Raw genomic sequence first — 21,251 nt, 5'->3', positions numbered from 1 at the left:
CTGGGCCTGGCTGCAGCTGGTCTCAACCTGCGAACCCCCGACAGCCCCTAGCGCCCGCAGTGGCACTGCGCGGCCGACCCCACCTCGGCGGCTCTCCGGGGGCACCCGGCCGGAGAAGGTCGGTACTGCTTGAGCTCTGGGGCCACCCGGGACCGCGTAGAAAACCATCTCTACCTTTGATCCGGGTGGCTGATACGCGACACAAGAGTCCCCTAGAGGATAAAAGTTGGGGACTAGCACTTGGAAGGCGGGACCACGCAGAACTAATTCTAGCTTTGCGTCGTGTGTCCATGAGGTTGGGGTTCACTCACTCCCCGAGGCTTTGCATGTTGTCGCCCAACTGCCACCCCTCCCCACCCCTTACCCCGCCAAAGGAAAATAAGAGTAGCCACCGCGGGAGGTTATTTCAAGCATTAAAATGGGAACATAACAACAAAGTCTGCCAGGCATGAGCTAAGCGTTTCACTTGAAGTGATTTCCTCCTGGGCTGGGAACCCCAAGCTGTTAGTCCTGTGGCCTCACAGAAACAGAAGCCCGGTGCTCGGCACACCACCAACTTGCAAAGGAAGACGCATATTATTTTAACTTTGTGCTCCACATTTTACCTAAAGAACCGAGGAAGTTTACAACTAAAATCCAGTGAAATCGTGTAAAGAGAAATAAAAGATGGAACACCACATACTAGGAGGAAAGAAGAAATATGACAGAAATAGAGACCAGCATATGGACCTAGAAATATAACAATATATAGGATATGCACGTATATGCACGTATGATATATCAGAAGCCAGTTCATAACACGTAATGATACAGTAATATCTAATAACGAATGGGATGTTATACCCACACCCTATAACAAGGCAGTTCATAATTCAGAATCCCCAGGGGACCGTTTGTCCCTGACCCACCGCTAATAGGATACACGTGCTCTCTACATGCCCATCCTCTGGGGCCTTCGGCCTCTAGCTCTCCTGGAGTTTGTTTTCTTTAACCTGTCAGTGTGCTAAGGATATTATGATATTCTGCTTGTGTATTGATGAGACAGAGGTGCAGAAACAGCTGAGTTTCTTGACAGGTAATGCAGACAGGGAAAGAGTGGATTTTCTAGTTGCTTGGACATCTAGATGGTAATGGAGCTGGGTACGATGCAGGCCCCTAGCCTCCCTTGCGGTGAGTTTCTAGCACACACACACCCTGTGGGTTCTAGGCTCTTCTTCAGCCTTGCCCTCCCCCAAGACTCTTCCCAATTCACCTTTAGGTCAACCCAGGAACCTAGGAGGCCCTTTCCCATTCCTTGTACACAAGGCTTGCCCTTGAACTTTGCCTGGCTTCGAGAGAAGAGGAAGGGCTTGGTCTCCTTTGCTCTTGGACCCCTCAGTGCTCCAAAGGGACCATCAGAGCTCACGTTCTCAGACTTACAAATGAACTCTGCTCAGAGGTAAAGTTATCACTCAGATTTGCCCTCAAAAGAAATTAAGTCAGCCTTCAAATTTCCATTCAGCACACGCTGTCCTCTCCTTGTGGTCTCGGCTACATGCTTGGGTGATTGGGATGCTCGTGTGGATTTCTGAAGTGGGTGGCACGGGCAGACTTGCTGCACTTTGACTTGGCTCTGAGGTTGCTGTCAGGACCGCCCCCTTCAAGCCCCCAGCCCCAACCAACCCATTCTTTGCCTTCTTTAGTTCTTGCATCCTCAATCACGAAGCCTGTTAAAGTCCTCTCCGTGGGCCGGTGGTACAAAGCCCAGTGCAGCCAGATCCAGAAGCCTCTGCTGTCCCCTGCTCGGCCCAGGCCCTCTCCTCCTGCTCACAGCACTCTGCAGAACAGCTACTGGCCTCCCTGCCTTGCCTGACCATCAGCTGCCCCGGGGGACAGAAGTCTGTGTCCCATATACGAAGGCAACCATCTCGGGGAAAGTAGTTAAAATCTTGTTGTCCGCTCCATGTCACAGGGAAGAAGCCGAAAAAGGAAGCACAATGTCATGTGGAACAAAGACAGCATCACTTGGTGGACCTGAATGAGACTGAACCCTGTTTAGTCTTGAGTAAAGTGGTATCATTTCCTGAACTGGCAAAGGTGCACCTTTAAGCACTTCACGTACACAACATACGTTTAACAGCTTGCAAGACGAAGAGTTCTTTTTAGGGCACAGGTACTATCTTTTAGGATTTTTTCCCCACAGTGCCAACCATCATACCTTGCACGTAGTGAGTGTTCAAAAGATATCTGTGGTGGCACCTGGGTGGCGCAGTGTGTTAAGCGTCTGCCTTTGGCTCAGGTCATGATCCCAGGGGTCCTGGGATTGAGCCCCGCATAGGACTCCCTGCTCGGTGGGAAGCCTACTTCTCCCTCTCCCACTCCTCCTGCTTGTGCTCCCTCTCTGTGTGTCCCTCTGTCAAATAAGTAAATAAAATCTAAAAAAAAAAAAAAGAGGGGGCGTCAAAGGTATCTGTGGACACGATGCTTGTTTCTGAAGATACTAGCTCTAAACCGGAGCTAACAAAGTAGAATTTTTCCCCCCCCTAGAGCCCTGGCTGGTTTAACTACTTATCCCCGGGGATGGTTTTCCACAGACGGGGGTATTTTCCTGAGCTCTGGTGGTGCTAGAACTATTTCTTGTGCTTCTCCAGTTGACTTTGACTTCCTCTGTATCCTTTTTACCTGGCGTGCTTCCTGACAGGGCTGGAGGACAGGATTCTTGTCTTCTCCAGCTACCCCAGAGTTGAGACCGTTTTCATGAGCGCAGCCATCGAGTCCGCATTTTTAACACCATCTTGCAGTGACTCGGGACTCCGCACCGAAGACTCTGGATACTACCCCCGCACCCACCAACTGAGCATGTACTTGCATTACCAGGGACATCCTCTCTTTCCCGATGTGAACTTGATGGTTTTTTTCTTTCCCAAATTAGGCAAAATGTTCTTGGATCTATCTAACCGAAACAGATACTGCCAGATATCAGACATGAGAAGTGTTATGATGCCTTACAGCTGGTAACACGTAAGACTGATAGAGGATAGAGTAATTCCAAAGATTAAAACCTAATCCCTTGAGCTCCTGGGTGGTTCAGTAGGTTGGGCGTCTGCCTTCTGCTCAGGTCATGACCCCAGAGTCCTGGGATCGGCTTCCTGCTCAGTGGGGAGTCTGCTCCTCTCTCTCTCTCTCTCTGCCTGCTGCTCCCCCTGCTTGTACTCTCTCTCTGTCAGATAAATAAATAAAATGTCTAAAAATATTTAATCCCTTTTTGTAAAAATGAAGGCTTCTTGTCAGAAAAGTTAGGACTAACTAGGGTTGAATAGAAAGTTACAGCCAAGGTGAAAGCGGAAGCTTTTGTCAGTTTCAAGGAAGACGCCTGCAGAGGACTTGGGTGCTGGCGCGAGGGACTGAAGTTTCACTTAGAGGGAAGTTTCCAAAAAAGTCAGAAGACACGACTTATCCACACCAAAACAGAAGATGCTGATGAAGAACGTGGGAGATGTCAGCTCCCCCAGGAGACTCCTTGACGCTCTCTTTCATTAAAGCAGGTAAAAATCATCTCCACTAAAAGGCACCCAAGTGCCTGTAAAGAGAAAATACTGCACCTCACCGAAGGAGTTGCTGCAAGACACAGGCCTTGTAAGAAGGTTTTAAAAGTCAGAAGGCGGGGCGCCTGGGTGGCTCAGTGGGTTAAAGCCTCTGCCTTCGGCTCGGGTCATGATTCCAGGGTCCTGGGATCGAGCCCCGCATCGGGCTCTCTGCTCAGCAGGGGCCCTGCTTTCCCCCATTCTCTCTCTGCCTCCCTCTCTGCCTGCTTGTGATCTCTCTCTGTCAAATAAATAAAATCTTTAAAAAAAAATAAATAAAAAAAAAAAGTCAGAAGGCACAGTGTAAAATGCACAGCATATTTTAGTACCACTAAAACAAGTGGGCAGAAAGTTTTACTTGCTTAGTTTGGAATTGAACTTAAAATCTCTACCTAGCACTATGTGATATAAATACTCTTGAATGAATTACTGACAAGCTGTTTAAAAATCAGAGGGGCACCTGGGTGGCTAAGTCGTTAAGTGTCTGCCTTCAGCTCTCTTCGGCTCTCTTCGTGATCCCAGGACTGAGCCCCGCATTGGGGGTGAAGGTCCCTGCTCAGCCGGAAGCCCGCTTCTCCCTCTCCCACTCTCCCTGCTTCTACTCCCTTTCTCCCTGTCTCTCTGTCAAATGGATAATTAAAATCTGGAAAAAGACACAAAAGCCCTGTGTTGGGCTCCCTGATCAGTGGGGAGGTCTGTATCTCCCTTTCCTTCTGTCCCGTCCCCAGCTGTGCTTGCCCTTGTTCTCTCTCAAATAAACAAATAAAATCTTTAAATAATAAATTAATAAAAATAAGTAAAAATCAGAATTATTGTCATCTAATGCTGCCTTTCAGGGGGGCACATTTTGAAAATATCTTCCTATATTAAAAACTAAATGACAAAAGTTAAAACTACAGTATATCGGGGCGCCTGAGTGGCTCAGTGCGTTAAGCCATTTCCTTCGGCTCGGGTCATGGTCTCAGGGTCCTGGGATGGATTGAGCCCCAGATCAGGCTCTCTACTCAGCAGGGACCCGGCTTTCCCCCATCTCTTTCTGCCTGCCTCTCTGCCTACTTGTGATTTCTCTGTCAAATAAATAAATAAAATGTTTAAAAAAAAAAACAACTACAGTATATTTTGAAAGTTTACATTTAATAACACAGTAACACCTCTAACACAAACATAAAATAATTTTCATCATTTGGAGATCGTATCACTAGTCTCAGTTTTGGTCCTTCATAAGCCTGAGGCCTCAGTTAAAGCCTCCCCTGCAGCCCCTTCCCTGCTGAGGTTCCGACCACCCTTTTACCCATTAGGCAAATTTTTATCTTCACGTCACAGCTGGGGCACAGCTATTCTCTGAGAACATTCTTTAGATATTGTGAATTAGGCCAAAATTGGTCATAATCCTGGATAGAAATGACCAGAAACATGGTTCGTCTCACTGGTCCTCAAATTACCATCCAGCACTCCAGAATCAACAAAATTCTCTCTTTCCCAGAAGAGACCAGAGAAAGCCTCCTTAGAGGAAAGAAAAGCTTTGGAGGCAAAGCCAAGCATGCCCTCTGGTGGCGAATGGGAGAAATGACTTTGTTCTCAACTGTAACCTCACTTGGAAGCTTTGTGCCCCGCCCCCCAACCCAGGGACTGTGAGGTCTTAGAGCGCCAAGTTGGCAGTGTATTAATTAGTCTTCTTGTCCTAGGGATCTGTGGACATCTTTGTGGGCTGCTCAAAGGAATATATATCAAACCAAGCTGAAGAATCAGAAGTCCTACCAACTCGCAACCGGACTTCTAATGAAAGGCACAAGCTCCTTAAGGCAAAGACAAAACAAGATTGTTTTGTTAAACAATTAAACAGAGGCGCCTGGGTGGCTCAGTGGGTTAAGCATCTGCCTTCGGCTCTGGTCATGATCCCGGGGTCCTGGGATAGAGCCCTGCATCGGGCTCCCCGCTCAGCGGGAGTCGGCTTGCTCTCCCCCTCTGCCCTTCCTCCTACCCCGGCTCGTGTTCTCTCTCGCACGTGTGCTCTTTCTAATAAATAAAATCTTTTAAAAAACAATGAAATACAACAATGATGAAACATTAACACAGCCTAGGGTTACAAGGATTTAAAGGACCTATGCGGCAATGTCAGGAACAAGAGGCCACCAACAAAGGCAAATGTGCAAGGGAACAGGACTGTACCAGGAGCAGTCACATAACATCTTCATCTCTAGACTGGCCTCACACTGAGAAAACTCCCCAGAGAAAAGTCCAGAAAGGGGGGAAGAGAGACACATGCCAGTAAGAGGTGGACTCTGTAGAATGGACCCCCTCCCCCCGCTCATCCGTGTCACCTCATGTGCAAAAGATGGACTGACTCATTCTCAGGGGAGTCTGGGAGTGCCGCTGTGGCATCAGCCCAAGCTAGAGACAGCAGGTCACCTACAGCACTGAAGGCATTCTTGGTGGGGCTGCTCTCTCCCCTAGTGCCAGAAGACACCTACTCACTGTCCCTTTCTGTCCTCCCCTACCCAAGAATCTTGTACCTGGTTGGCAACCCAGTTTGCTGTGGTCAAAGAAGAAAGGTGGCTTCAGGGTACGGTGGGGGGACCTAAAGCCCGTGAGGAGAGTGGCACCCTCCTGGCATGGATACCCATCCTTTGTGTCCAGCACACTCGGACCCTTGTCTGAGGGAGCTGTGAGAAAAGAGACTCCGCTTCAGTCCTTGGACCCTCCCGGATGTTCCGTGTGCATCTCACTGCATTCGGCTAAGTGGGAAGGTCTCTCATTGTTCACACAGCTTGTGGGTCCGCATGTATTGACTGACTCACTATATTCCAGGCTTTGTGTTCGATTTGGGGCATACAGAAAGGAGGAAGTTATATCTTCTACCCTCAAGCTCAGAGAGTAGTGGGAGAGATCTCATTGGACACGCCCCACTGCCCACCAGATCTATGCTTTGGGGACCCTACGGCATAAATGACTTGTCTCTGCTTTCTTCAAGGAGGGAGTTAGAGGGACAGTCCCTGAATCCATGGTCCCACCTGTGGATGGGTCAGTCTCTGCTTGCTCTCCACGCAGCATCACGAGCTCCAAGGACCAGTGTTTCCAACTGATCCCTAAAACCCCTTAGTTTGTGACCTCTCTCTGCTCACTATGGGAGGGGATCAAAGGGTCACGGGCAATAAAAGAGAACACAACATACACACGGTCCTTCAGGTCTAGGAGGCTACTGCATTTTACTGAAAAGTTATTCAAATAAGACTTTTTAAATGTTACAAAGCAGTATCACGCTGTCTGCATACATTAGCCAGTCCCAAGTATTGTTTATTACTGCAGCTAAAAGAGCTCTGTCAGAAACACATCAATTGTCATTCTGTCCATCCGTCAGCACTGCAAAGAAATCGTGCATCAAAAAAAGCAGGTTCATGAATAAGGGCTTCCTGAACTCAGGACGCGAATCAACAGTATTGAAAATATGAACACGTACAAAACCAAAAAACGGAAAGAATCCCTGAGCATTCGTCTGAAAACATTCACGCTCACATTTCTTCCATGTGAAAATGGTTAGGACACTCCTCCCAGACTGTCCCTGGGCTTCTGCTTCCCCCACGGGAGCACCGAGCTAAGGCAGCAGTGAGCTACAGCAGCTAAGAGAATGCACTGATTTTGCAGAAAAGAGGGGTATTGTCTCCCCACACGACTTGTGTTCTCACCCACATGGACTGACAGCCCACCACCCAATTACAAGTTCATGAATATAGATGGTTGACTGCATCGGTCTTTGAGCTATTTAAAATATGGGGTTTGGGGTTTTTCTAAATGAATGTCATTTATTTTCTGAAGATTCCAGCAAATTATTTGGCTTTGTCTGAACAATTTAAACACTTGCTAAATAATGACTTATCATGGTTAGGTTTCATAAAATTCATTCTAAAATCTTTCCAACTGGCCCAGCTGGGGTGTCACAGGATTAGACTCCGTGCCTAGAGCATGAAAGCATGAGAACTTGTCACTTAGCTCCCTAGTGACCACAAGGCCAGTGGATTGCAGAGCCCTTTAAGGCAAAGAGGTAAAAACTGAGTGCACGGGGAGCTTTTTCAAATCAGTGTCAGGTCATTTACTATGGACCACAGAGCCTGGAAACTCCGATACCTGCCCGGCACGGCCTGTGTGACCATAAGAAGTAAGGTAAAAAGGCAATGTTGTGCATGTTAAATTCTAAGGATGCCCAGAATGGTTAGGACCTTTTACAAGTCAGTGGTATTTTTAAACAGCCTTCAAGAGACCACCCTCGATGAGGCCATGATTAAACCAAAAATGTGCATTTCTAATCCTGGAGGCACTTAAAAAACATCAATCATAGTTTGATCAGAGACAAAAATGCAAACAGCCTGGGAAAGACAGCCCTTTCAGAGAAGGGAAGCGCGCACACCGTAATGCATGGTCCCCTCCCGTGGCCTCTCACGGGTATTTCCTCATCAGATCCACTATGTCATTATAGAGCCACCAAGGGGCATCCAAGCCCCAGATAAAGTCCAGGTGCTCCCATTCCGGGATGCACTTGTTGTACACCAAGTTGGTGATCTGCAACAGTAAGAAGCTGATGTCCTTGACGTCCGCCAGCAAGTCCTGGCCCCCGCTCCAGACGGCCGTGGGCACCGGCATGTCCTTCACGCTGTAAGGCGGGGGATAAGTCTGTAATAAAACCAACAGACAGCTTCGTTGGTGTTTTGATTTACAGAAACACAGCCAAATAATCCCTCGTTAGATACTGATTCCTAAATGTGACAGTGGAAGACCCAAGTTTAGAAAACCATTCTCAGTTTACTTTTCAAGTTACCATTAACCAGAACCGAAACAGTAAGAATGACAATAAGCATTGCACCTGTCACATGGGCGTCACGAGATGAAACAAAAGTAGGGGGAGAGTGCTTCAAACTTGAGAGCACCCAGCACTCAGAATATGGTCCATTTCTTTGTACGTGGAAGGCAAAGCTTAAGGTGATGGAGTCTGGCTCAGGCCCCCCAGCTGCTGGAGAGCAGACCGAGGCTAGTCTGACTCAGGTCTGTGTTCCCAGTCACGATGAAGGATGTATGACCGTGGCAGTTGTTACAGAATCAAGGAAAAGGACCAAGAGGGAAGGCCCAGGCCTCAACACCAACCACAAAGCTTGGGTTGTTCTGGAAGACAGAGGGAAACCAACACCATCTGTTTGACCCTCCCCAGCATTTACCGCAGCACCCAAGCCCCCCAGCAGCCCGATGGCTCAAGCTGGCTTCCTTGGTGGATTTTCAGAGCCCAGTTGCATTCTAAAGACTTTCAAAGCCTTTACCTGGTTGTAATGGAAATAATTCCTGGCGCTGCTACCCCAGTCAAATGCTTGGAACTTCTGGGACTTAATAAACTACAAAGAAGAAAATTTGGGAGAACATGTTATCTGATACAGAAGTTTGAAAGAGCCTCACAAGGGGCTACTTAGTTAGCTGTATCCTCAGGAGCCCATTTTACAGTGTACCCAGACTTACTATTTCCAAAGTGTAACTTAAAATAAAATGGCATTAGGGGGTGGGGAGCACCTGGGCGGCTCAGTCTGTCAAGCATCCAACGCTTGACGTCAGCTCGGGTCATGATCTCAGGGTCCTGAGATCAAGTCCCGCGTTGGGCTCTGCGCTCAGTGGGGAGCCTGCTTGAGATTCCCTCTCTCCTTCTCCCCCTCTCCCCACTCTCTCTCTCTCTCTCTCTAAATAAGTGAAAAATAAAATCTTCAAATCAATAAATACATTTTTTATATGGCACTGCAATCGTGATAGTGATGTCGGGTGACAGAGGGTAGGCATACTTGCGGGAACCACCGCGTAATGTGAAGACACATGAAATCACTGTGTTGTACACCCGAAACCAGTGTAACACAGTGTGTCAACCAGACTGCAATAAAATAAATATTAATTTTATTTCAACTGGAATGTAGCTACCATATGACACGATAAAGAAGCTACACACATGACTGTACTTGTTAAACTTCATGCTTTTACTGAAATCTAAATCTTAAGCTTTTTCAAAGAGTTAACTATCTTATTTGGGAAAGAAATACATACTACATACGATGTACGGACTAAGACTTAGATGTAGGAGGGCATGTGATGGCAGGAGCACTGGGAGTCGAACACAACTGAAGAATCACTAAGCTCTACCTCTGAAACTAGTAACATTCTATATGTTAACTGATTGGATTTAGATTTTAAAATATACATATTTTTATACTGTCGTACAAAGAGTATTAAAATTCATAAACTCTGTGGCTGAAAAAAGACATATGGATTAATATGTATTTATATGAATTAATATATTGATGTCAGTATGAAAAATATTGATTATATATTAATATGTGTATATGGACTAACAAAAACACCATATTATACTTATGTTAATCTGTGAATTAATATATTTGTTTATCATCCCCATCATAGTTTCCACATATCCACATATCCAGCCAACCCAACAGCTCTAATGTGAGCCCAACTCCCCTTACTTTTTTGAAACAATATTTTTTAAAAGGTGTCATTTTACGGGGAACTCGTGATTCAGATACAGACAGTAACTGTCCCTCGTTTGGCAACTGCTCTCCAAGATACCCACAGCATCTTGGTTTGGAGCTTAAATGGTGAGTTATTTCACGTTTAAAAACAAGTCAAGGGGGCGCCAGGGTGGCTCAATTGGTTAAGCCTCTGCCTTCAGCTCAGGTCATGATTCCAGGGTCCTGGGATAGAGGCCCACATCAAGCTCCCCGCTCAGCGGGGAGTCTGCTTCTCCCTCTGCCACTCCCCCTGCTTGTGCTCTCTCTCGCTGTCTCTCACTCCCTCTCTCAAATAAATGGAACCTTAAAAAAAAAAGGTAGGAAGGAAATTCCTGTAAAAATACGTCCTGAGGTAGAAATAAGTCCCTGATACACTGTTAGGTGGGGGAAAGCAAGTTAGAATAAGCAGAAGAAAATAATTTACTTAATCTATTTCTACAACAGTTCTTTCTACCTGCATGTTCAAGGAGCTCTTTCTGAAATGATCTGTGGCAAGAGGCAGACAGTGAGATGCAGAGACACTTCACAGCTCTGGGTACACATTTTCTATCTCTGTGTCTGGTTGCCGAGTCTTGTTTTTCATAATGAGAGAATTATTATCTATTTCCTATACATAATTTCTAAATTTTCTAGAATGAACGAGCAGGCATTGCTTTTGTGGCGATGTGATGAAAACAATCAAAACTTCATTTTACAAGCGAGTGGCTCCCATTTACTCCCATGGCTGGTTTGGCTCTGGTGTGTCCCGATGGGTTCAGTCCTGTCGTGTTCATGACTTCGTGATGATATCGCAGCCTCCCTCCCAAAGCTGGCTGAACTCGCCCAGAGTGCAAGGGCACAATGAGAGGAACCTAGGACTCTGGGGAAGGAAACCAGCTCCCATGTGTAAGCAGCCTGCTTTGAGCAGGACGGGAAGGGCTTGGGAGGGGCTGGCAGAGAAGTGCGCCTACCTGGTCCCAGTGTAGCATGTTTTGCACAGAGGTTCCGGCAGGAGAGTGTGCTACATACACGGGCACTCTGGACTGCAAAAGAAACATAGTGAAATAAAGAATGGACACAGCATTAAGGAGGCATTGACACTAAACCTGTTTTGCGCTTCAGAGCCACAATCTCAGATACAGGAGACTACAAGCAGGGGAAAGAGTTCTAGTTCTCTGATGACACATACACCCTATAAAAACCCGTACAGCCACACACACACAGAACACGGGTGAAGGACGCAGAGCAACGTGGTAACTGACTGTAGGGCTGAGCTGACGGGTCATTCTGACTTTGTTCTTCAAACTTTTCTCAATTTCCAACATTTCGTGTAACAATCAGAAAAATTAATACTACTGTAAAAAACTCCCTAGAGCCTTCATTCTAGAATTTTAAAGCCTGCTTTCAAAATGCAACAGACAAACAACAAATATATTTAGAGATTCCAGCAAAGGGACGCCTGGGTGGCTCAGTGGGTTAAGCCTCTGCCTTCCGCTCAGGTCATGATCTCAGGGTCCTGGGATCCAGCCCGAGATGGGCTCTCTGCTTAGCGGGGAGCCTGCTTCTCCCTCTCCTTCGGTCCCCCCCGCCTTGCTCATGCTCGCTCTCTCTCTCAAATAAGATTTGGGGGGCGGGGGAAGCATTCAAAACACTGGCATACTGCTGGCCGAGGGTCTACATTTTATAAAAAAGGTAAATAAAAGTATACACACATACACACATATGCACACACATTTAAATACACTCATAGTCATCTCTTAAAAGAAACAGATCACTAGAATGAATACAAATACCAGGACTTAAATTATGACAAGTCTCCTCGTTCAGCAGGAAGTTGCTAACGGCAGGCCTGAGGAGAGCAGCAGACAGCGCCCCGGGCACCTGCTGGCGATCCGTCTGTGCCTCCCCAACGAGAGACCCGTGAGCTCTCTGAGGAGGTCGTCCCTGCTTCTCTCACACCGCCCAGTACAAACAAGCAGCTCCACAGACAAAACAAACGCACTGAAAAGGAGAGCAGGTCTCAACATACCATGTTTAAGTTCTTCTCGTTAAATCCACAGAGAACAAAAAAGGCATTTCCACAGAGCTCCTTCAGAATGACGTGGTTGCAAACGTGTGTGCCCAGCCACTTCAAAAGCGTATTCTGGGGAAGAAATTCTTTGACCCCAAACAAGTCCTAAAACATAAAAGGGAACCCAAGAGTATCTCAGCACTTCATTCTGGCAGAAGGCTTCCCTGACCCACCCCTGAAGCAGAGACACACGCCAAGCATCTCTGCATGTGACCCCAGAAAAGAAATGGCAACGGGAGGCAGACTGTCACACTAGGACACGCAGGCCAAAGCTAACGTTAGAGCGGTGGTCGAAAGCCTCCCATGAAGAGAAGAGGCAGAAAGTCACATCAGTTCACAGCAGACTTTTCAGCGTGGGAAGGGGCATTAATGACCACTCAGCCCAGGGCCATCCCCGAAGAGTGTCACAGACCGCGGGGTGGGTCGTGACTTCCAAGAACGAGTCGAAGCCAAGCCCGCTCCACCACGTGTCTGCACGGGGCAGATGCAGCTGGGGCAATTCTACTGGCCGGTGAGCCAATTCCTGCCCCCTGCTGTTGTCGTTTTCTTCTGACACTTTTTTTCTTGAGCTAGTACGTGCGTAACACAAAATATACCCTTTTGACCCTTTTTAAGTGTTCTGTTGAGGGGCGTTAGGACACTCAAATTCCTGTGCAACCGGCATCACTACCCATCTCCAGAGCTCTTCCAACACCTCAAGCTGAGACTCCGTTCCCATTAAATAAGAACTCCTCATTCCTCCCCCACCAGCACTGCCTAGTCTTATAAATAAAGTTTTATTGACACAGACACACTCCTTTTCCTCTGCTTTGTCTCTGGCTCTTTTCACACGACAGTGGCAGAGTTCGGTAGTTCCAACAGAGACTGTACGATCCACAAAGCCAAGAGTATTTACTCTATGGGCCTTTAAGAGAAGAAGTCTGCCCACTCCTGGGGTATGTGAAGCCGTGACTAACGTGTTCCAGTATTTTGAGGCAATCACTATGCCTGCGAAGATCTTCACACACTGGTGCAATGGGAAACAGAAAAAAGATTTTCCGTATATTGAACCCAAACGTGTCCCCCTATAAGTCACACTTCTGCTGGTGCCCACCCTGTGGAGGGACAAGCAGGAGTGAAAAATTAAAATGCCTCCCAAGGCAGTTTCCCCCCCCCCCCCCCCCGGAAAAAAAGATCCATTGAGATCCTAATTCCCAGTATCTCATCACGGGACCTTATTTGGAGACAGGGTCTTTACAGGGGTCATCACGGGAAGACGCGGTGATCAGGGTGGGCCCCACACAGTAGGGCGCATGGGTCCTTTAAGAAAGGAGAAATCCGGGCAGAGACAGACACACACAGGGGCACGCACACACGTGGAGATGAAGGCAGAAATAGGAGTGATGCTCTCACAAGCCAAGGAATGTCAAGCCGGGCACCAGAAGCCAGGGACGAGGCGCGGGGCAGACGCCCCCTTGTAGCCCCAGCAGACTGATGCGGACAGGCAGGAAATCGTGAATGTGTAAAATGGGCCTCCTGCCCAGAGTGAGGTTTTGGGAGCTGCTGAGAACCACGGGAACTGTAACTCATATGCCCAGCCTAAGGGCACAACTGCTTTGTGGTACACAGCGTCCTTTCTCCCACCACCCCGCCCAAAATAAATATCAAGTTTTCAGCACCAGATTTGCTTTATAAAGGGTGTGACTAATTTGAAGTTGTAACACTGTGTGGGCCATATTCAGCACTTCTTCGGGAAAATTCCGTCCACATACACACAGCCTGTCCTCTCTCAAGTCTATCGACTACAAGACAGCCAACCAGTACCTGAAGACAGACACTGGGTCTCCTGAATGTCTTCTCCTAACTAATCACAGGATGGGTAGCTGGGCAGAACTGAGGAACATCGTGTGCAGAGAGGGTCATACTGTGGGAAATGGCATCAGTATTTAAAACTCCTGGCTTTGAGTCTAGGTAACGGTCATATGTGATAAATGCAGACATTTGTGAGGTTCTCTCCTAAAAACAAGAGGACACTGCATCACCGACTTACAGGGCAATAAGCCACCCTTTCCTCCTGACTGACCACGGATGTGAAGCTGAACTTGAGCTTCCCAACAGTGACCCAAATGCCACTACGACACCCTCTCCTGGGAATTCCATGCGAGCAGGACAGTACATGCAGGAAAAGTAAAATTCACCTTACGTACTTACAGGCCCACTCAGATCAATCTTGATGCCTTTCTAATTTATAATCTTTGTGTTCCAAGAGTGAGGGCGCTAAGCTTTTGTGGAGGCCACGTGAATTTCCCAGAGCAGCTAATTCAAAGGTTTTAGAAGCATTTACTTTTTCCCTCTGTCACTGTCCTAGGATATTAGAAAACACCACCATCGGGGACAGTGACTCCCAAAGACCAGTCTGTTTTGTTGACACTAGGATCCGGTGGGGTGCTTTGTGAAAACGCAGATGCTGGGCCCATCTCCAGATTCAGTGAGCTACCATCTCCAAGGTGGGGAGTTGGGGGTGGGGGTCTATAACTACACACCTACTAGAGCATAATCTCCAAGGATTAAATTACATCAGAAACCCTCCTATGACACAGCCATGCAGGTCTTCGGGAGGAAGGGCACAGGGACATGGCAAGGGCGAAGGAGCAACGACCTAGGGAAGTGGTAGTCCCGGATTAATGGAGAACTCACTACACGGCCTTCTAGAATGTGACGGTGTTTTATGCAGTAACATGATCGCTCTCCCACCCTGAAAAATGTCATCTGCAGAACATGTTTAAATTCACTCGCAAGGTCTGTAGGAAAAGACCCACCCTGAGCACTGTGTTTAGCTCTGAGGAAGGAGTGAGAGCGACCCTGGTAATGGAAGGGGACGTTACTTGCAATCTCTGAATGGTTTATAATGAAAGCTGAAGCTTCTATGACCTGAGGCATTAAAGGTAAGTTCGGTCAGAGAGGGCCACATCTCATCTCTGTGTCTGGTCCCCAGTGTGGAGAATCCACCTTATGGGAGGGTCAGATACTGAGGTCACAGGATGGTCTGTATTCTCTGTGAACATGTCTTAAATGGCCGATATGTTTATGCTCCTATATGAGATTTCATGAGTGCATATCAATGTACCATACATCAAACACAGAGAGTGAGTGCATGACGGACCATCTGGCCTCAGCTGGTTCTCAACTCGTCCTCCTGAAAACTGCTTCCTCCTTGAACACAGCTTGGGGGGTTACACCGTTCTAGGGTTGAGTCTCAATGAGGTTACCGGCTTGTGTTAGGGGCCACGTTATAAAATATAATAGGAACAGTGTCTTCCGATAGCCCTCATTGTGGCCAGGGTCAGGCATGTGGGAACAGCACACCCTCCCTCCCCCATCTCCTGCCTGCTCCCACCCGCAGGCTCACTGTGTGCGAGAAAGGGCAACTCCAGGAGTTTAAGCTACTTCTCCCGGACTTCCTTGTGCTCCCTTTGCGTGGTGGGTGAAGAGTGCCGACAAGTTAACAAGGAGAAGATGGTCTCTCTTGTAGAATTAGTGATACACCTTCCCTGACTCCCCAGGACCTGGAAGTAGGGGTGAAGGGGGAAAATACACCCTGGGGAAAAGCAGCCCCACCGTTCCACCAATAGTGTACCATAGAGGAGGAAGAACTCTCTAGAGGCCAATTCTTCAGATCTGAAAAGGAAGTTTGTGGGGCAAGAGAGGGATGGGGAAGTCCAAGTACCTTCAAGAGAAATTCCGGCAATTCTCCTAATTTAGTTAGTGGGCTCTTAGAGAACTTGACTGAAGCCACAGGAGCCAGGGCAAAAAACATTTTAACCTTCTTGGCCAGCTCGGGAATCTGTGAAAATGCTATAAAACCTGTGGGAACAAAAGGAAGATAATAGGAATTCCATCCTGTAGGACTTTCTCAGGAAAGGCGGCCGTGCGTTATGCCCTCTAGTGGCAGCCTAAGGACCATGCAAGCAACGTCCCCACCACCAGGAGACAGAACACTCACACGGGGGCCTCTGAACTTTCTGTGCACTGAGTGTGATTAAACTAGTAAATCAAGTACTTGTTAAGTGCTCAATTCAATCTTCAACCTACATGTGCACTGGAAAAGAGCCAGAAGCTGTCCCTGTTCCCTTAGTCATGTTAGCTGAGTGAAGGAAAGGCTCTCCCTAAGGGGGCTGCCCACCCAGCCCCACCACCCTTCCCCCCATCCCCAGGAACAACGTCAGAGGCATTCAGATCAGTCGCCAGTGACTCAAAAGGGACTTACACTCTGAAAATGCTCTAGCGCTAAAATGTTTTTTAGCCTCCTCTTGGGTCACTCCTTGCCTTGAACTTGGCCCCAGAGTGTCCCTGTAGAACACAATGGGGCAAAGGCCATAAGTAGACAAGTCATGGGACAAGGATTACAAATGAAGAAAATTGCTTAACTCCACTCATAAGGGAGATACACCCATGGGTGTTGCCTTCTGTCTGCAGCCTCTCAAACCGGCTAAGTGTTCCGAGGCAGTGGGGGTGCGGACATTGAACCAAACACATTAGGACTCTTAGGAGCACACCTACCTTTCACTGACTGACTGTGCTTTTAGGAGTGTATGCAGGTTGTGTGATAGAAACACAGATACTAATCTTAGCACATACTAAAAGAAGGAATTAATTATGGGACAGGTCCCTAGGCCTAATCAGTGGAACTATTATTTGCTAGAATTACAGGTAATTTTTATTTTCTTTAAACATTGCTGAAAAAATTTTTTAAGTAGGCGCCACACCGAGCATGGAGCCCAACATGGGGCTTGAACTCACAACCCTGAGATCAAGACCTGAGCTGAGCTGGACGCCTAGCCGACTGAGCCACCCAGGTGCCCCCAAATTTTTTATTTTTGTATACAATGAACACACTTTCCTTTTATAATCAATATAAATAAAAAATGCATACGACTTTTAGCAACTATTTAGAAATGAAGCATAACATGGCATGTTTGCGGTTAGTCTGATACCCCTTGAGAGTCAGTGTATTTTCTTATTTTCTGTTTAAAAGTCTCTGCACTTAGAACCCCCTTGTTTTCTGGCCTCTCACATCCCCACAGATAAACCAGAAAAATTCATATTAGGTTATGGCTCCCATCAATTCCTTCTGTGTCAAGAGAACCATACACCTCATCCAGCCATTGATACAAAAGTCTGAATTTCCAGAGAAGGTGAAATATTACCCCAAATTCCCTGCCCTTCCCTATTCAGTATTTCTGCTCAGCATCAAAACAAACAACAAACACCTCTATGCGAACTAACATTATTTTTTTACATTCCACTTCTAAGAACAGATGCAGACTCTGTACTGACACATTCGGTCAAGCTCTAGTCTTTATCACATACGTACCTATCGTGGTGCCTTGAGAGTGACCCACATAATACACTTGTTCTTGGCCAGTTTTATTCAGAATGAAGTTAATTGAAGCTGGTAGGTCATAATTTGCCATTTCATCATAACTGGAATCCACAAAAGGAAGGCTTTCATTAAGACATCACACACAAACACAACTGTACACAAACAGGAAGGGTGCGGTGGGACAAGTGCCTGAAAGAGGGGCCCCGTGGGGAAAAGCAGCACTGAGCACAGGAGACATTAACAGAACTGTGCAGACCCCTCACCACCATCCTCCTCTTTAAAAGCATCAGTTAGTTTTACCCATTCTCGAACGTTTCCATAAGTGAGGTCCAATGGTAGGCTATACCCACACTGTTGTGTGGCCACTGGCCATTCGTTGTGTAAATACACAGCACTCTGTCTGTCCATGCAGTGCTGACGGGACTTGTAGTTTTGGACCTTCGCTACAAATGGTGGGACAATACACATGTCATTGCACATGCCTTTGGGAAAAGCTCCTGTTCTTGCATATCCTGTCCTTAGGGAAGCTGTGGTTTTATGGTTCGGAAACAAGCCCAAAGGAGTCCACAGCTCTGACCTTCTCTGATACCAGGTACCAAGATCCCGCCCTGGACCCACACAACGGGGCTGCTTATCATCAGGAGACACACAAGCAGACTGTTACCACTGCGTGCAACGCGCCAGGCTGTCTCCCTGCACCCTTGCCTCTGATTCTCCCGCTGACCTCATGAGATAGGCGTTTGTTAGCCCCTTTTACAAAAAAGAATACTGACACACAGAAGGCTTGTGCAACAAGTGCAAGGTCACTCGGGGAGTAATAGGCAGAGCCAGAAGCAACAGAGAGGAGAGGACAATTTCTGGAAACAGAAAACAGTGCGTATTGATGGAGGAAGGAAGAAGGTTCTAGGACACGATTTATCCAGCCAGTCCCACACGACCTGGAATGCCAAAATAACTAAAACTCCATAAATGAATCTGATTCTTAAAATGCAATTATTTGCTGATAATTTACCTGACTGTGATTTACTAAATTTCTCACCAGGTTTAAAACCTTCCACGAGCCATCAGCTTCTCCTCTCCTACAATCTTGAGTTACCCATTGATCTGCTCCCCACCCCGGATGTGTCTGTGTTAAGGGTGCTAAAGAAACAGACCTGGTCATCATCAATTCAAACGTACCTGAAAGCCCAGAATTCACTCTGGGAAGCTGAAAGAGTCTTGTGTTTCCGAGACCAAGTGTTCCCTCTGCTGTTCCCCATCCACACATCAAAACCAGCGTCTGCCAGAATGAAGCCCAGGCTGCTGTTGGGCAGGTTTGTGATCCAGTTACTAGAGTCTGCCAGAAGGCCGTGCTGCAGGAACACCACTGGCTTAGGACCTGGAAAACAGCCATGTTTGCAGCACCTCACTGTAAGTGAGATCTTGCTGAGCAGATAATTCATAAAAGATCACAAAACACATAATGAGATAAAAACAAATGAAAATGTCGAGGTAGCAATGTACTCCCATATAACATCGGTCAAGAGTATCTTTCTAAACAGTGCTGGCAAAGTAGTAGCAAAAACAGACCATTCTGCGTAACTAATAACCAGACGCATTGACTCAACCATAGAAAATTGTTACTATATTCTTAAGACCTGATGAAATGTTTCTATAATTTATTTGCTGCAGTAATTACATTTCTTACCATGTATCCTAACGAAATAAATCAAAAGACAGGAAAAGATTATATACAGGGGCACTTGGGCAGCTCAGTTGGGTGAGTGTCTGCCTTCAGCTCAGGTCATGATCCCAGGGTCCTGGAGTCAGTCTCACCACCGGCTCCCTGCTCAGCCGAGAGTCTGCTTCTCCCTGTCCCTCTGTCCCTCCCCTCACTCATGGTCACTCTCTCAATAAAAAAAATATTTTTAAAAAAGATTATATACAAATTCATAAACATATACACATATTCTTTTATTTACATAATTTTTTTATTTACTTTTTATTTTTCTACTCACCTCTACGGTGATGTAGTAGAAAAACAAAAAGAGGAGGAGTCAAGATGGCGGAGAAGTAGCAGGCTGAGACTACTTCAGGTAGCGGGAGATCAGCTAGATAGCTTATCTAAAGATTGCAAACACCAACAAATCCAACAGGAGATCGAAGAGAAGAAGAACAGCAATTCTAGAAACAGAAAATCAACCACTTTCTGAAAGGTAGGACTGGCGGAGAACTGAATCCAAAGCGACGGGAAGATAGACCGCGGGGGGAGGGGCCGGCTCCGGCGCTTGCCGGGAGCAACGGAGCACAAAATCGGGACTTTTAAAAGTCTGTTCCGCTGAGGGACATCGCTCCAGAGGCTTAACCGGGGTGAAGCCCACGCGGGGTCAGCGTGGCCTCAGGTACCGCAGGGTGACAGAAGGATCGGGGGTGTCTGAGTGTCGCAGAGCTTACAGGTATTAGAACGGGGGAGCCGGCTACAGAGACAGATCCGAGGAGTGAGCTCTAAGCTCGGGTTACCTTGAACCGGTCGCAGGCTCGGTCAGCTCAGAGCGCGGCCGGAGGCCAGGGTGACGGGAGTAATTGGGCGCTGTTCTCTGAGGGCGCACTGAGGAGTGGGGCCCCGGGCTGGAGACCTGAGGCCGCCATCTTGATTCCCATCCTCCGGAACTCTACGGAAAGCGCTCAGGGAACAAAGGCTCCCGAAAGCAACCCAAGCGGGTTACTCAGCCCGGCCCCTGGTAAGGGCGGTGCAACTCCGCCTGGGGCAAAGACACTTGAGAATCACTACAACAGGCCCCTCCCCCAGAAGATCAACAGGAAATCCAGCCGGGACCAAGTTCACCTACCAAGGAGTGCAGTTTCAATACCAAGGAGAGCAGCGGAATTCCAGAGGAGGAGAAAGCAAAGCATGGAACTCATGGCTTTCTCCTCATGATTCTTTAGCCTTGCAGTTAATTTAATTTTTTTTTCTTTTTCAATTTTTTTCTCTTCTTCTGCCAAATTTTTTTTATCTTTTACCCTTTTCTTTTTTAACGTTTTTTAACCAGTTTAACTAATATGTATATTTTTTTCTTTTTTATATTTTTTCTTTATTCGTTTTCTTTTTTTTAATTGTTTCTTTTTTTTTCTTTTTTCTTTCTTTATATTTTTTTTCTTTCTGAACCTCTTTTTATCCCCTTTCTCCCCCCTCACGATTTGGGATCTCTTCTGATTTGGTTAAAGCATATTTTCCTGGGGTTGTTGCCACCCTTTTAGTATTTTTTTTTAAAGATGTTATTTATTTATTTGACAGAGAGAGATCACAAGTAGATGGAGAGGCAGGCAGAGAGAGAGAGGGAAGCAGGCTTCCTGCCGAGCAGAGAGCCCGATGGGGGACTCGATCCCAGGACCCCGAGATCACGACCTGAGCCGAAGGCAGCGGCCCAACCCACTGAGCCACCCAGGCGCCCCACCCTTTTAGTATTTTACTTGCTCCTTCATATACTCTTATCTGGACAAAATGACAAGGTGGAAATATTCACCACAAAAAAAAGAACAAGAGGCAGTACCAAAAGCCAGGGACCAAATCAATACAGACATTGGTAATATGTCAGATCTAGAGTTCAGAATGACGATTCTCAAGGTTCTAGCCAGGCTTGAAAAAGGCATGGAAGACATTAGAGAAAACCTCTCGGGAGATATAAAAGCCCTTTCTGGAGAAATAAAAGAACTAAAATCTAACCAAGTTGAAATAAAAAAAGCTATTACTG

The 21,251-nt window shown here is 46.9% G+C and overlaps 1 protein-coding gene across 1 annotated transcript in view; it reads right to left on the bottom strand.

The window, feature by feature from the left end:
- Positions 1–6,744: 6,744 nt before the first annotated feature.
- Positions 6,745–21,251, bottom strand: part of LOC111144939 (lipase A, lysosomal acid type) — a 35,178-nt gene continuing 20,671 nt past the window's right edge. Inside the window, exons 4-10 of the mRNA XM_022499551.1 lie at positions 18,700–18,898; positions 17,512–17,621; positions 15,865–16,001; positions 12,117–12,263; positions 11,059–11,130; positions 8,867–8,938; positions 6,745–8,228 (exon numbers count right to left, since the gene is read on the bottom strand). Of these exons, the coding sequence (XP_022355259.1) occupies positions 7,995–8,228; positions 8,867–8,938; positions 11,059–11,130; positions 12,117–12,263; positions 15,865–16,001; positions 17,512–17,621; positions 18,700–18,898 (971 nt within the window). The 3' untranslated portion in view covers positions 6,745–7,994. The remainder of the gene's footprint in view (positions 8,229–8,866; positions 8,939–11,058; positions 11,131–12,116; positions 12,264–15,864; positions 16,002–17,511; positions 17,622–18,699; positions 18,899–21,251) is intronic.

Source organism: Enhydra lutris, unplaced genomic scaffold (genome assembly GCF_002288905.1).
Source record: "Enhydra lutris kenyoni isolate GAN:26980312 unplaced genomic scaffold, ASM228890v2 scaffoldscaffold12, whole genome shotgun sequence".
NCBI classification, from domain to species: domain Eukaryota; kingdom Metazoa; phylum Chordata; class Mammalia; order Carnivora; family Mustelidae; genus Enhydra; species Enhydra lutris.
The sequence above is the reverse complement of the archived record's forward strand: the minus strand, read 5'-3'. Positions and strand labels throughout refer to the sequence as shown.